General features: G+C 40.9%; 1 protein-coding gene across 1 annotated transcript; it reads right to left on the bottom strand.

The window, feature by feature from the left end:
* Positions 1 to 6,108: 6,108 nt before the first annotated feature.
* On the bottom strand, positions 6,109 to 16,470 carry slc17a6 (solute carrier family 17 member 6). Its single transcript, XM_022756275.1, has 12 exons — positions 15,937 to 16,470; positions 14,232 to 14,487; positions 13,646 to 13,764; positions 12,510 to 12,624; positions 11,364 to 11,451; positions 11,044 to 11,130; positions 10,698 to 10,840; positions 10,465 to 10,614; positions 8,643 to 8,775; positions 8,439 to 8,549; positions 8,218 to 8,345; positions 6,109 to 7,886 (listed from the first exon to the last, which is right to left on the bottom strand). Exons 1-12 carry the CDS (start codon positions 16,020 to 16,022, stop codon positions 7,557 to 7,559), a joined length of 1,746 nt encoding a protein of 581 aa, XP_022611996.1. The 5' UTR covers positions 16,023 to 16,470; the 3' UTR covers positions 6,109 to 7,556.
* Positions 16,471 to 17,133: the final 663 nt, after the last annotated feature.

Genomic DNA, 17,133 nt, shown 5'->3' with positions numbered 1-17,133 from the left:
AATTTTAGCTATGTGCCTGGTGAGAATTTAAGTTATTGTTTCACAGCGTTTGGACAGATGGCAGCATCACATGCTGCCTTGTAATCAGCTGCAACACATGACCTGACTGAATTAAACTGAAGGCAGTGAATATTTTACACTTACACTATAAATTGGTCTCTGGAAAGTCAAGGCTACATTTAGTATCATTAATTCCAACTTACTACCAAATCATCATAGATATGCTGTTTTAATATCTTTCTGTTATTGTTGCTTTCCACAGTGTGCTGATGTGTAGACAGAGAGATGAGTTTACTACAATATTTTAAAGGACAACATGCTATAAAAATGGCAATAAGGAAGCAAAGGCATTGTGTAATCCAATTTTCCCTTCTCTATTTGTACACACCTAAAATCATTTTCAGTTTCTCACACACACCATCTGTCAGTATTGCCTCTTCACAACAAAGCTGCACGCTGTCTGAATCTAAAAATTTTGATTGGCCTAATGCCAGTCATGTGACTGGACTGCCAATTCACACATCTCAGCCCTGGCCCATGTGTCCGAGCACCTCTGCGGCGAGGGATCAATTAGTCAGATCTGGCGTCTTCAATCAAACCCTCCACAATAGCTGGTGTGTGACATAACTCTGGCAGACAGCGGATTAGAGCCCCGGCCGCCGTGTGGAGGGAAACACCAACACGGCCACGGCTCGTTTAACACACCGTGAAAGCAATTCACCTAGAGACAGACAAGGGTCACTGAGTCAGGGGCAGCATCTACACAACCAATTTATTTCCACCCAATGAAGAACATATGCATCAGGCTGGATGGAAACCAACTGTGATTGAAGGGATCTCACGTGCTCCCATGTTATGAATACATGCAAAGTCATTTAATGTTTATTCATGTTGATTGTAGATCCGATTTGAGCCAGTTGAGTAATCAAGACTGTGAGAAGAAAATAATTAAGTACTATCTTATTTAAGAATTAATACAGAGACAATTTTAAGGTTTTATTTCAACAAACTAATGAATCTTCAACTTCACCATGTTACAGAGCAGCACATTATCATTTTAGGATTTGGGATTGAACACTGATGGATTTCTTTTTACATTTTGTGTTTCTCACTCTGTCTTCACAGACTCACACATAAGTGGCAGGGTTGGTGAGCAGCCAAGGTGTCCGACTCCAAATGAAAGACTTAAAAGAAGGCAACATACCATAATTTAGTGCTATGCCTGTATCTATCTATGTTAACTAAAAACATGTTTTAGAAATTATTTTTATTGGATAAATACGCACGTGTGACACCTGATAAAACAAAAAGGAAACCCCGTTATTGTCAATCTTGCCCCCTGCTCTTAACCTCGAGGTAAAATTACAGGTTAGTGTTACTGTGTCACTTCAAACAGCAGGAGGTCGACACAGCTCCTTAATATAAACCAGCCCATTTTGATGTGACACTGTTCACTAAATTATAGGCTACATTACAAAATTCTGACATGTGAGTCTCTTAGTATTTGTGGGAATAAAACACTTCCTGCAAGATAAGAAATAAATTATTTGGATGTAAATTTACGACAGAAACATACTGTATTTCCTCCTCTTACATCTCCTCCCTCCTCTTGTTTTATCATCCAGTATAATGTTGTATTGCCAGGTACCAAACTGCAGTGAGACGTGCTGAGGGCGACTGTTGTTCTGCGGCTTTTAAAGGGTACTGAAGGATAGCATTCATTAAAACTCAGATCCAGCCCCCATCTGGTGGTCTGAATAGGGAGTCTCCTAAGGGGCGGGGTGGAGGAGGAGGAGGAGGAGGGAGGGGGGAGGTAGAGCCCTCCCTCGGCACGTGCCTAAGCCGATCCAGCCTGGCCCGTGTCTGGCCTCGGTGACGGATCACAGAGGCAGGAGGGCCCCTCTGCACACCTGTGTCCCACTCCAGAGGATGCTGATGATCAGCAGCCACCGTCATCAGGCACGCACGAGGCACAGGCAGTGTAATTTAATTTGGTTTGACGCAGCGAAGCTGTGAGGAAAAGATTGCTGTAATGTGTGTAATGTTTTTACAGAGTATTATCAAGTGTGGGCGCAGCTTGTGAAGAAAGAGATGGAAGATATTCACATCGTCCCCGGCCTGACATAAAAAGACTGCACCGTCAAGCACGCCGGTGAGCTGCTGTGGGTGCAGAGACACTTCTGTATTTTGGCACATGAGGAGAGGGAGCACAGCGGCTGCATTTGGGTACAACTGAAAAGAACAAAAGAAAGTAGAGCTGAAAGAATTACTGTTGTGATTATGGATCAATTGTTGAATCTATTTATATAAGAAAACAATCATTTCCTAGTTCAAGCTTCTCAAATGTGAAAATGTGTTGCTTTTCCTTATCTTAACATTACATTTAATTGATTATCTCAGTGTTTTAATCTGTTAGTCAAACAAAATCAGACACTTGATGACATCACCTTGGTCTACGAAACTAATGAGCATTCTGAAAATAATGGGCAGATTTATTGATTATGTATATAATCATTAGATGCAGTCCTGAAAGAAAGGTTACTGTGTTTTAAATATTTTATAGTCATGGAAAAGTCAGTTTACATCCATGTGGGAAAAAAAATCTAATATCTTCCCTTATCTTCTTATTGTATCATGACTGAATCCGGGTTTCTCTGTGAGCTGGCACTACATTGCCAGCTCTGAGAGTATCGCGTGAAATCTTATCAGCCTCTCATCCTTTGTCTGTGGTTGATACTACATGAGCATGTTGTAGAGAGGAGGCAATGAAGCTGTCAACATAATGTGATATGGGGGAGGGGAACTGGAAGGACCTGTGATAGATTACCTCACATGCAACCCTAGGAAAACCAGCTCTGTGGAGGAAAAACAATTGAATGTAGCAATCTCCTTTCTCTGATCAGGGAGGATACAATTCTCACTCTGGAGATGGCAGCTGAAAATGTTACTCTTTATATGGCATCGCCTCATTACTGTGGGTGATAGAAAATTTAGTTTGGTGCCAATAAATGTTTCAGTACAAGTAAGCACAGATGAAAATAAAGACAGCACACATTTCTTATTGCTGTTTTCAGCCAAGCAAGATGGAGATGTTTTGCAGTGGACGCAATTTGCATATCACAAAAGGAGGATTTTTTTTTTTCTGTTTTCATACTGAGCATTTTAAGCAGAAGCTCATTGCAGATTTAGGGGAGACTAGAGAGTAAAATATTTGTTTCAGTGTGTTGCAGTGGGTGGAGGGCAGCGAGATATTTCATTTCATGTGAGACAAGCTGATTTGGGGCGGCAAGCTCTCCATTAATAAAGCAATTAGCAAGGGGGGAGAGGGAGGTGAGTGTAAATTCAATTGCCCCGAGGTAGTGTAATGTCATGCTGGAGGGTGTCATAAAAGAGTAATTACTTCAATCCTGCTTTGAAATTTTGGGTTATAATTACTTTACTTTAGCATGTGAGGGAGTTGATTTCTGGACTGTGAATGGAAGGGAGAGAGTGCTGTGTACAGTCTGGGCTGCAGACGAGAAAGGAAAGAAGGAATCAGGAGGATAATTGCATGCAGGCAGAGTCCCAGGGGAGGAGTGCAACCCCGTCATCAAACACTCATTCTGGCTGGGCCTCATCCCATTACAGTCCCCCAGGAGCCAAACTGCACCTGCCCCACAGACTGACAACTACTCAATCCCCCCTCACTCTCCCCTGCGATTACACAACCGGAAAAACAACACCAAAATATCACAATGACTAAGCCTTCACAAAAACATAAGAAGGTGAAGTTTTCAGGCAAGTGAATGATGGGAGAATTTCCACCTATGCACCAAATGTTGACATCAGATTTAGTCCAATTAACGTGCACCCTAACAGGCACGTCACCGGTGCAACAGCCATGACCACTCTGGCTGGTTAGGCATGAGAAAACATGTTCCACGTGGCTGGTGACACAATTGTGTTTTCTGTCAAATTAACATGTGCACCGAGGAGCAGGCAGCGGTGAGCGTTAATGGTTTCCGCTCTCAGCCGGGCAGATAATCGGAGGAGAGGCTGAGATTTATTGTAATCGCTGCCACTGCTGCTACTGGAAGTGTTTCAGACATGGATCTGCTTCCTGTGATGGAAGCATCAGTCAACACAGCACAAGACTACTGTAAACTCAGCAATGCTACTGCACTGTCCGTCCCCCACCCACACCTGATTTCATACCTGTCTATCACTTCCTCTCAGGTGAGATGGAAGTTACAGAGTCTTCATTTGCAAAAGCCTGCAGAGGTTTTTCCTGCACACATTATAATCACCCTGTACAGTCAGAAGCAGCAGACCAGACCTCTGATGATTGACTCGCACATTAGAAAATGTTTTATCTGCTTCCCACCAGCAGAAGTTGAGAGGCACGGTTAGAATCAGGGTGTTTGATGTATGCAGTGTCTTTCACACCATCGAGCCCTTCCTGCTCCAGGGAGGAGCGCCATGTTTTGCTGAATTATTTACCACTTCAGTAATGGACTGCACTGTGTGGTGTGTTGGACACACTGCAGAGCGGCAGAGAGGTACCACAGAAAGTAAGATCACCTTTCTTGTTCACTCTCCACACCTGTGACTTCAGATTTAAGTGTGAGTCGTCAGACCTCCTTGAGAACCTCTCATGACTGTGAATGTGGGACAAAACAGTGATATGTTGACAGACAACAATCAGTGCTCTCTGTAGCACAATGAACATAGTATGACTGTGTGCAAACTTGGGCTACAACTAATGATTATCATAATTATCGATTAAAGTGATTCAGTTTACTCTCACAGGAGACTAATAAATCCAGTAATTCAGCCTATTAAATATTCATATTTGCTTTTAAAAATTACTTAAACAATTAATCGATTTTTTTTTATGTCAATTGACCAATCGAAATTTCAGCTCTGGTTCAAACACAGTATCCTGTTGTCATGTTGTAATATTATATATATTACATAACACTGTTTGCTTTGTTTTTCCTTGTCCCAGTCTCTTGTTTTACTGTTATATTTGTTATCAGGTCATATTCCTGCTGACTTCGCTAGTCTTTCTTTCTATTAGAATTTCTTAAGTCAAAAGATTATTTTTTATTCCATTTTTCATTCAGCTTTCTTAAAAAAACAAAGTGACCCTTTGCATTTATTGCTGATGGTTGCTGATATTGATAATGTTGCATTCATTATAAGTTACTTCATGTATGAACTTCAGGTCTATTGAGTTTTATTTATTATATGCTATGTGTTATAATTCAATTTGTTTTTCAAGCATGCATGAAATACTAACAACTAAAAAAAATACAGTGATTACTACAAAGGCAGCATCACCCTCCTTGTCATCAACATTAATTCTGAATTCAAACTTTCATCAGAAACCTTTTTGTTTTTAAAACTCCAGTGTGCTCTGGATTCAAACAGTTATTGATTGGTCGCGTGATTAGATTTAATGCAGGAGCTGGGTCAATAGTTGAACGTGTTGCACATAACACTGTTGACCTCAGATGTGTGAAACAGAGAAGGACACACAGAGGGAAATCAGCTTGTGTGTTGCACATATAATACACCACATTAAACACCTTACTTTCTCACAGTCTGTCTCTTTTACAGTTGAGCTTCTGATATTTTCTTTCTCCTGTTCAAGTTGGAGAGGTGTGAGATGCTGCTGAGAGATTTAATAGGCTTGTCACATTTTTTCTGCACCTACATGACACCTCAGCAGCAGATTTTACACTGCATATTAAAGTCAGGACTCTTTGTGAACACAGACAATGATCCTGGTTTGTAGGGATGTAAGCTCCTGTAAAAGCATTAACATCACTGTTCCTCCTTCTTTTTAGCAATTACCAAGCTGCAGTGTCCAATACTCTCCCCTCGACTCCGGAGACCGCCGTCATTGATTTACTAATGAGAAACATGGAGAGGATAGGAGATGCACGACACTGATTGGAGAAGGTGGGTAACTTGTCAAGTAGTTTGCGTACTGTCTCTCGGGACGTCTAACCTTCAATTGAATAGCTAAAGAAAAAATTTCCTCACGTATTACAGTAAAAGACATCAACACACAAGGTGAAACAATGACTAAGAACGACAAAAACATGACTTTTGGTTGTTTTTCTTTTTTATAAAATGATATGAGTATTTTTATAACACTTTTTGACATCAACATACCTCTTCATTAAACACAATATTAGAAGCCATAAAATCACATTTATCTGTTTACATAAATTTCAGGCACAAAGCCGTAATAGCATCTTTTGGTCATCTTAAACATTCTTAAATATTCATATATTTTAAACATCCTTGCAGATTCCATACAGCAAACAAAGAAAAAGTGTTCAAATAGCAAATAAAGTCAGGTGGAAGAGCCATCTATTAATCCATGTGGTCCACTCAAACGTGACAATATCAAAGTGTCAATAAAGTACGTTTTGGTGACGATGAGAACAACCGAGAAACACCAAGAGATCACAAAACCTGGTTGTTCAAATACAGTACTGCATTCCCCGCTGTCAAAATGAAACATGTCCTGCATCATGAGCACTAAAGCTGGATTCTCCAGACACTAGTAATTTGTTAAAACACACACCTTAGTGTTGATCATCACATGACTCCAAAACAATTACAGTTAGATACAGCAAGCCAGTGTTACATTACAAAACAGAATGTGATGGGTGGCGGCTGGTACACAGAATTTATTGCAGGGCACACCAAACATCAATAAACAATGTCTTCTGAGCAATCGCCTTCAAAACTCTTTTGATTTGTCTCACGTCACGGCCAGAACCTGAATATTAAAGTTCATTTTATTGTTTATAATGGCAGAAGACACTTATCTAAGAACAAAGCAGGAGGCTGAATGAGGACTATCGGTGACTGTGAGGCGGCTGCATCTGAAACATTGATCTGAGCAAATTCATGCAACAAACACACACTAAAACTCTACGGTTCAACTTCACTCACGCTATTTTTGTCTTATAGTGTATTATAGGCCTCGCTCGAGAAGAAGAAGACCTTTTTTGCAAGCAGACATCTCCCTGAAAAGGTACTGTCCATGAAAAATATGGCCTTTTATATTAATGTTAACACAGATCAACGACCCAAAATCCACAATAGTCTCACAGAAACAGTATACAGGTATATACAGTACATAAAACACATTTGAGAAACAGAATAGAATCTTGTTTTTAGAATACTTATAGTTTCAGTGCAATCAGAGTGGTATTTCAGAGAAAGATCCTATATGATGGTCAACTGCAGTGTCATCTGGCTCATGTTGTTCAAGTAGATTGATGAGGTTTGGGTGCCTAAGAAGTACAACATAGGCCTGCAGTTTTCTTTGCAACCGCTATCTGTATAGTGAAGCTCTACCGTAGGTACATGTGATGGGAAACATGTGAGAATCTAATGAGGATTGTTCTGCATTGCCATTAACTATTTCTTTACATTGGCTTTTTGAAACTAGTAATACACGGAATGGGTTTAAATATCTAATATAATGATTTCTTGTGCAATCTGTGATGGAGAGTCTCTTTCTGTAAGCAGACTCACCACAACTGTCTGGTTTAAGAGTAGCCACGCTCAGCGTACATCTTTCCCGCCGGTTCCTGTACATACTCCTCTGTCTTATCCCAGTCCTGCACCCAACCTCCGTTGAGCTGTGCGGTGGCCCCATAGCTCTTAGCCGGACCGCCCATCGCACCGTAACTCTGCGTGATGTCGCCCGTCTCCTCGGCCAGCTCGTCCTCATCAATAAAGCCGCACTTCTCTTCGCTGGTTTCTTCCGGGTCGGCCCACGGCTGCTTCTCCCCAGATGCAAAGATCCCATAAAACACCACACCTCCGTAGTGCACGAGGGAAGCAATGAGGAAGACGTACTGCCACTCTTCACGGGTCTAGGGACAGAGAAGAGTTGAGTCACTTAAAGGCCCTTGTTTACCTGTTTAACTTGATGACAGTTGTGAGGTTTGCTTATGTTTCCAGGTCACTGATCTGATCAAACCACACCCACACTAGTCTTGATGAAGCAGACCAGTCTTTTAGGATAAATATGGATTCCTAACAATGTTTTCTTGCTAACTTTAACTTTGATTGTTGCACATTTGGTAACAAATATTTAGTGTTAAACTTAAAATGTGAAACCATGTTTTCAGGAGCTGTAAAGGGTTCCTATCTGCATGACTCTCTAGATACATTCACACCATTGTGTGAATAGAAATGACTCACCTTGTTCTTTGTCATTGCTCCGACTATTAGAGGGCAGACCATCCCGGACAGGGTACCCACGCCGTTTGATATGCCCATGAGGATGCTGGCGTAGCGAGGAGCGATGTCTAAATGGTTGACATTGAAACCTAGAGCAAAGAGAGTGAATATTCTGACATTTGTCTTCATTTGAACACAGACGAGGGAGAATTTGAGCTAGAGTACATTGTTTTAAAACTCACCTGATATTGCAAAACCACTAAAACCCACAGCCAGAACTAAGAAAGAGATGGCCACCCCCTTACTGTGAGAATAACCAACCACTAATAAGAGAGTGGCCTCCATCCCAAAACCTGAAAACAGCAGGAGAAAGAGTCAAGTGATGCACTGATGGCCGATATTTCTACAATATCATGATAACAAAGACCTGATGTTTGAAGCCTCACCTCCACAGTTCATGATTTTCCGGACCGTAGTGGTGGACATGATGTTGTGGGTCCGCAGGTAGTCCGCTAACTGGCCTCCTAAGGGCACGATGATGGTCATGACCAAGTGAGGGAGAGCCGACACGATTCCAACCTGAGGAACCATCAAACACTTGTCACAACAAGTGGTCTCTCGGTCTCAGGACAAATCTCTGTCTGCCTTTCTCCCTCTGACTCCAGTGTCACATCAGAGCAATAATTCACCTGCAGCAATCACAGCGTGACTACAGGCTCATCCTGAGGCTGAATTACAGCTGCCAAACCAGCTTGATTCATGCTTCATACTCTCACAGCGGGGCAAAGATTATGACATCCTTAAGATTATCTGGACTCTGTCATTAGGACGTTCACTCATGAGAGGAGACAAGAACCACAGCAACTAAAAAAAAAAAAAAAACGACAGCAACTCATCGTAAAACTGCCCCCTATAAATGATTCATCTTCTTCAAATGTGTTTTCTTAAAACATCATACATTATACCACGTAATAACTCATAATAATAATCCCATCCATCTGACTGAAGCAGATTTTTCAGTCAAGACAAATCATGTCATAGATTTAGGCAAACAATTTATTTAAACTGTAGTCGATTGTTTCATTTTAGATGTGACCATATCCTGCAGAAGACTTCAGTATCTCTCACAGTACCTGGCCTTGTAAGCTCGAGCCTGTCGAACAGGAGCATGTTGAGGCTCAGTGTGCAGACTGAGGACAATAGAAAGAGCCAGAGTTTAATTGACTCCAGCTCTGAATTGATGGCTTATACACGCTACACCCTTATCAGGAAGCTCGTCACCAACTGTGCACACAACAACAAAACTCACACTATAACCACATTTTGTTCTTAATAATGAATTATAACAACAGTGGATTTGTGGACACGTTGACAATGTGAACCTCAATAACCAACCCTGTTTCTGTCTAGAAATTATGTTTATATGCAACTCAATCAACGGTCGGGGTGGAGGGAGGGTGTATAAAGCTCACAACTGTCACACCAGAGACCGAGGTTCACATCCACAGTTTTGGTTTTTGTTAAATTTAAATAAACACACAAATAAACACACACCTGAAGTCACCATTAAACGAGACCACGATCTGTCCCTAACCTGTGAGTGCCTGAACAATCAATCAATAATGCTGTCGTCTCTACAGGTGATATTGTACTGTAAGATCTTTTACTGATATTTGACTGATCTGTTCAGTATCAACATTTTTTTGACAACTTATCTTCAAAACATTGATAGATTTAATCTGGTCAACATTGTGTTTCCAATATGTGGTTGCAGTTTAGCTGCATATAAAGGTCATTTCTAGGCAACAGCTTTGCATTTACTCCAGTAACAAAGCATGAACACACACAATAAGAATTACGTCCGTGACTCTGTTGCACCTCAGGATGTTCAGGTATAAGCTCATGCAAACTATTCATATTGGTTTACTGTAATATTTGTCCATAGCCTCCAATTTAATTTAATCCAAATAAGAAATTTAGATTAAATCAATTTACAAATTTGGATTAAATCAAAAGTGTCACTTTTGTCAAAGTTTAAATTAGCATAAAATAAATAAATTATTTTTCACTGTTGGAATTACAAAATAAACACTGAATGAATGAACAGTATTATTATTATAGTTTTTTCAAAATGCCACGAATCTCCTTACACAAAGGAAATTGCACTGAGATTGTGTAATTCATACCTGAGAAGCTCTCAGTTTATAATCACATGCGTTCAAATATATTTTTATGGCTGATACCAGGCATTATTAGGGGTTTATTTACCTTGCTGATTTCAAAGCCAAACACCTCTTCAAAGTACGCAGGCTGACTGATGAGGAGCAGATAAAAAGTCCAGCTCCTGCAGAAGTTGGCCACGATGATTGCATAGACGGGCATAGAGGAGAAAAATTTCCTCCAGGGGGTCTTGAATTTCTGTTCAAACAAACAGAGAATCAGCCTGATGTGCAGTAATTGGCATGGTGTCACGGATAAAGGGATGCACACTCAGAACTCACTTCCATGGCGCCCATCAGCTGGGCGCTTTCACCGATGCTCTCCTCGATGTAACGCCGCTCTTCATCAGTGATGGTCGGGTGCTCCGCTGGGCTCTCGTAGGACACCAAGATCCAGAACATGTACCAAACAATCCCAAAGGATCCTGCACGGATCATTAGAGGGATGAAGTCAAGAATCAAACATGACATTACAAACTAAAGCTGCGCCACCAAATGTTGCTCAGACCCAACAAAACTTTATGTAAATTATAGTGGATATCCTAAAGTTTTCAAATATACCTTTTAAAAGTTACACGGTCTATTTTAAGGTGTTTACATTAAATCAGTCCATGAAGGTGACACTCACCATACACATAGAAGACAGAGGACCATCCTGTGTACTGGACCAGGATCCCAGCCAGAGGCATGGCTATCACTGCACCAGCATAGGATCCTGAACAAGACAAAATATCATGAGCAGGCAGAATGTGATCCCGGCTGCTGACTCAGAGAGCGGTGTAGTCCCGGTGTGTTCAGTACACATTTACACACATTTTAGGAGAAATATTTTGTCATTCCAAACCGTCATTGCAGTGTGTGCAGTAATGCGATGATAAAATCCATATGACACTAATGAGACGATCTGACATTTTCACAGAAACGTGACTATATGTGTGGATGTTGTACCGCAGAAGGAGATGGTTGCCAGACGACTTCTTTCCAGCGGTGGAGCCCATTTACTCCAGATCCCATGGCAGGCCGGGTAAGTCACTCCCTGCACGGTGACAAATGACATTACAGTCACGCTATGATCTGATCAGATGATCTGAACAACACATGAAGATTATTTCTTACCAACTTTATGATATTTCTCCCCCAATTTCATGACTGATAATTGTCCTGTGATTGCACGAGCGGTTTGATTTTCTAAATTCATCAATAAGATTCACATCTATTTTCCCACTTTCAGTCAATAGCAATTTACATAATGTGAAGATATTCTGCTGGATTGACGTAGTCTGTCCTTATTTGCCAACGACACACAGGACAAATTGTAGTTAATAACAAACAAACTGATATGCATTGTGGCTGACCTTTCTAATAGAGACTAATGGGTGAGGTGTGAGTCAGTGCAAATTCACTTCATGGAAGAAAAAAAAAACTGAATTGCGCCCATTAAATCTTCATTACACACTAAGTGGCATACAATCAACTATTGATAGACACAAATTGCTGGGGCTTGCAGTGGGAGACACCCTGAAATGCTAATGTTTAATTTGCAGTAATAAGTTGACGCTTGCTGAGCACAGGCGACTCTCTCCTCTCTCGATGGTCATGAGCTGCTATAGAAAAAACAGTATGCAGCTAAAGAAAATAACAAAAGAGGATGACCTTCAGTCTGATAATAGCATCTCTCTCTGAAATCATGTCCTTTCTCTTGAGCTGTGGGAGCCGCCTGTATCAAGTGGGTTTTATCCCTTTTGTTCCACGTGTTTCTATATGAACATGGAGATGTTTTGGTCAGGTAAACCAACAATCAAAATCCATGCTATTCAGGGTTTTATGTCGTTTTGTGTTTGTGGACTAATCTGGTAATTGTGTGCAGTGTAATGAATGGAGTTTGAGCATAATGGGCTCCATTTTCCAGTTCAAATTCAAGTAGAAAGCCGGGGAGCTCAGCGTGAAACAGAGGGTTTCTGTAAAACGTGGTTAAATATTGAATGTCAGGACAATTTCATTAGGGGTTGAGTTCAGCTCTCGGCTTGATAATGAGGCATCATTTTTGAGTCTTTTAAAAGGTCAAGATCTGATGTGCAAACTGTGTATCAGTACCTCCACCAACCCTTGTAATATCCTCACAAAGATGACACATCCATAGTGCGCCCGGGCGGCGGAGGGAATGAACATGTTCAGGGTGGATGTCAGCACGATGGCAGCCCCAAAAACTCTGGGTAAACAGTGTGTTGGGATTATTTGTCAAAATATTATCGAAACAAGATCATCATCTAATTCAGCCAGAAAAACAGCAGCAACATTCATCAGATTCAAGTAGGTCATAGAGATTTAAACAATCATTAAATAGAAAATAGTCTGCAGAACATTACAGTATATTGTATAATTCTTTACTACATATCGGAATAATAAAGACTGAGGGGGAAGATAAATCAGCGCTAATTGGATGCCACATACACACACACACACACACACACAACAGGCAGTTATTCAGTTTCCAGGGGAGTGAGGACAGGAGGTGTTTGCAGCAGAAGGCGTCAGTGGGCTCAGCTGACTTGGCATGATGAAGCTCTTCATCTTGCATCTTATTTAAGCTCCATTTCCCGCACGAAGAATCTCTTTCACAGTCCTATAATGTTAATATAGAAGGACTGTGACCTTACACTACTGTATCTCCTCCTGTAGTATCACTGTTACATTTACATGCTTTCCTCAAAAGGACTTTTGTTGTCATCATTATTTTTTTCTACAGTTTTTACAGACTAATTGTTCTCTGCTGCACATGTGCTCTGTTCCTTTAGTCTAACTGTAGCTGACTAATCAGTTGCTAGTGAAATAATGTGCTATAGATGCGGTATGGCTATTGAAATCATACTACAATCATTACTCAGAGGCGCATTGCACACGGGGCTTTGGCTGGTGTGGTTGCCATGCCTCTGAACATAAAGGATTAGACATGGTTGTCCCGTGGGAGCTCATTAACATGAGGAGGCACGCCTGGCGGGCATCAGCCAAATCCCCACTTTATCTGCTGTGAGGTCACACTCCTTTCTTCAAGCCCATCACACACATCCATAAGACTGACCAGCACAAATATTACAACCAGATTTTCATTTTAAGAATACAATAGAAACGTGTCCACCAAGGGGGCAACCAATATTTCTTCATCACACTCTACCACATTATTTGTTCATAGTTTGTTTAATAATAATAATTTGAATAATAATAGCTTTTACCTGTTTGCAGCCAGCCTTGAGGAGATGTACCCTCCTGGAATCTGAGTAACTATGTAGCCCCAGAAGAAGGAGCCATGAATCATCCCCACAGTCTCTGGGTCCCAGTTGAATTTCGCTTTCTTTCAGACACAGAAAAATAAAAATAAAGACAAATTTAATTCCATTTTACTTCCGGTAAAATAAATAAATAAATAAATAAATAAATAAATAAAACAGGCGTAAAATAGGCTATTGATATAAAATTGCTGAGAGTGAAATTAAAGAGCCTCTTTTCGAAGTGTGAAATATTGTCAGTGGACGATCATTTCATTTGATGCTGTAATACTTTCGCAGCTACAGTTAAATAAGGTGATAAATCAACTAATAAAGCAGAAATAAGCAGATATTCAAGAAAAGTGTGAATAATAATAATACAACCTACATCAATTTGCTTCTGTTTATAATATAGAAGCCTATAGGCCCATCTCCTGAATTACAATTATTATGGTGAAATTAACTACATTGGGGTTTTCCATGTTTTCACTCTATGGGCTATGGCCCTCATCACCTATCAAACACAGGGGGGGAGGGCGGGGTTTACGTGCACCTCTTTGATGATGATCTTGCCGTTTTGATGGATCGTGTGGTTATTGACCATGCTGACGATGGCCACACCCAAGTTACACCGGATACCGAAGGAGATGCAGAAGCCGAGCCCGCTCAGCATGGCGATGATGTATCTGCGCGGGAGCCCGAAGCATGTGCAGTCACACAGGGGCGTCTTCCTCTCCTGGTCCTCCCTGGGTCTCCCATCCTCCGTCAGCTCGATCGCCTCACCTGTTTGCTGCCGCTTTTCAAGCTTCCTGCACCACAAGCCGTTTAGATGCTCTTTATATATTTTATATGCTTTTTTATTTCATTTTATTTTTTAGGTTTTATTAGGGGTTTATGAAATGAAACATCGAGGCAGGTTGAGCTGCCTTTAAAAGAAGAACCACCAGTGGGAAATATAACCTGTGATTTCGTTAATTTTCTGCAAAAACAGCAGGAATAAATCTACTCACATTATACTCACATACATCCTTCAGACTATTTGCAGCTTCCTCGTAGAAAACGAGGTCCCATCTTTGCATTGGTCTTTCAACCACAGGCCTTAAATCTACCTTCATTTTGTTCCTCTCATTAGGCACAGGCCCCTTAAAGCCTGCGCCGTTTTATTTCTACTCAAACTGTGTTTTTTCCCCCTTCGTTCTCCGCTGAAATTCTCCATGTCTCTGTATCAGAAAAACGCTGGTTGGCAAACGAAGAGAAAATGACCTTCATACCGCATTGCAGCAACATCAGCATCATCGTTGTTTGGAGTTCATTTTGCTCCTTTTTTTTATTTCTGATTCGCTCTCATCAGTGAGGTGTTGGCATTTTTGCTTTTGGCGGCTGGCACTCGGAAATTTGTTCATAAAAAATAATAATAATAATTGAGCTTCATTTAAAAATCTAACATTGAAATGTGAAGGCCTCGTCCAGTAAAGCATCAGGCCTGCTACACCTCAAATGAATCCAACACATTTTTTTTTTGTCACAGCTTTGAGTCACGTTTCTGTGATGCACCTCGCAATCAAGTTCAACAACTGAGAGGCATTTCAGCACCAAAAAGAATCAACAAAAAAACTCATTATCATCTAAAATATTTGTAGCCTAATTGGGAAATGCTTCGTGTTTTCAGATTTTCTGCTTTAATATTCAAAAACTGATCATTTTTATTCGCAAATGCAATAAGAATTAAAACAATTCAATTTTATACAAATGAAAAACACCTAGCTTCCCCTGCTATGACTTTAAAACGAGGATGTGTTTGCTTTGCTCTGCAGTCAGTCATCCGGCTTCGTTCAGCTCCTTGTGACACTATAAAGAATATAAGGAAGTCTATTGCTATGAAGTCCATCGATCTTGAATTAATACAGATGGATACATAAGGTAATAGATATCCTCCGACCTTGTGTCACGACTCGCTCTGTTTCATTAATTATTAAAAAACACCCACAGCTGCTGGTGGAGGGGATCATTCTCCAGGGAAATATCTGATCCTTAAATATTCGGGCCACACGACTCTGCTTCCAGCGTCCTGTCCGTGATCCAGCTCATAAAGACTGAGATTTCCCCCGTGATTTCATTTTAATTCAGGAATAAGCACATTTAAACATAGTGAATTTTTTTATAGGTGTCATCATCATATATGGATATTTTCTGTGTTTAATTTCTGACTGCAGATCTAATTATATGATTAAAATACATAAATGTTCATTTCTTCTTACCTGTACAGATTCCCGAGGGCCTTTCCTGCGATTTGTTTTATTCCCTCTTTAGAGGTGGGGACAGCTTTCTCCTTGCCTGGCTCCATATCCAAATTGTCTTTTTTTTATTCTATAATACTATAACAAATGGAAGTGCAGCATTAATGCGCATATTGTTGAGATATTAATCCAAATAACGCGTCTCTTTCTTTGAAACAGAAAACGTCTCGGTGTCCTGAAAAGATGAGCCGATGAAAGAGGAGAAAGACGCTCAGTCTGAAAGGGCTGCTTTCACAGTCACAAAACAGCAGTCAAATAAGTCCGCTTCTGCCTTGCGCAATGTTAATCCATGCAGTGCCATTTTAAGATCCAGCCAGCGATTAGGAAAAAGAGACAAACTGAGTATAAAAAAAAAAAAAAAGTGAATTATTTGGTTAAAATTGTGCGAGGACTCAAGGACGGAGATGTGAAAAGCTTCTTAAGCCGGCGGAGGTCAGCGGAGCTCCGGTCTAATCTGAGGTGAGGATCTCCGGTGAGGCTGCAGCCGGAGCAGGCTTCAGCACCGCGGACAGCGCACAGCTCGTCTACCTGTCAGCAGCTCCTCCCTCCCTCCCTCCCTCCCTCCGCTCCCACCTCCTCTCCTCTCATTCAATTACTGCTCAAAAAAAAACCTGTTAACGGCGACAACTGTCTACAGCCGGACCCGTGTCCTTCACTCTCATCGAGCTGAGTTGAAAATTATTTCAGGTTGAGCTCCGACCACTTATAAATCACTTGCTGCAGCAGGCACAAAGCAATGACCCCCCCTCCCCTCCCCCCACATCACCCACCCCACCCCACCCCCTTTACATCCGGTTACTTCTCGGTTTACAGACTGTTACAACAACAGGGACACATTTTCAAAAAATATTTATTTTCACTTAATTTAATTAGCTGTGAATTCGGATATTTTTTTAAGAAATAAAGAAAGGCCTTATATTCACAGCAAGTGTAAAGTAGAGTGTGCAGTCAGCCACGCAGAGGCAGTGTTGTGAAGGAAGTTGAGGAGACCAAACCTCAACTGACATGAGATGAGATAAGAGACTGGAAACCATTGTTACAGTGGATTCGTCTGATTCTGTCAATCAAAGAAAACAGCTGATTAAATAAAGAACATACAAAGGGTTTCTATACACCTTCATAGTAGACACGTAGCCTACAGGTGATTAACGTTTCCAC

The sequence above is a fragment of the Seriola dumerili genome, unplaced genomic scaffold, assembly GCF_002260705.1.
Source record: "Seriola dumerili isolate Sdu_G_001 unplaced genomic scaffold, Sdu_1.0 BDQW01000242.1, whole genome shotgun sequence".
Lineage (NCBI taxonomy): Eukaryota > Metazoa > Chordata > Actinopteri > Carangiformes > Carangidae > Seriola > Seriola dumerili.
The sequence above is the reverse complement of the archived record's forward strand: the minus strand, read 5'-3'. Positions and strand labels throughout refer to the sequence as shown.

What these genes read in the sequence shown, in the direction of transcription:
- slc17a6 (XM_022756275.1), bottom strand. Translation starts at nt 16,022, where the DNA reads ATGGAGCCAGGCAAGGAGAAAGCTGTCCCCACCTCTAAAGAGGGAATA. An exon ending in GCCCTCGGGAATCTGTACAG is followed by an intron (nt 14,488 to 15,936) that starts GTAAGAAGAAAT and finishes CTTGTGGTGCAG; the next exon opens with GAAGCTTGAAAAGCGGCAGC. An exon ending in TATTACAAGGGTTGGTGGAG is followed by an intron (nt 11,452 to 12,509) that starts GTACTGATACAC and finishes GTCACCGTGCAG; the next exon opens with GGAGTGACTTACCCGGCCTG.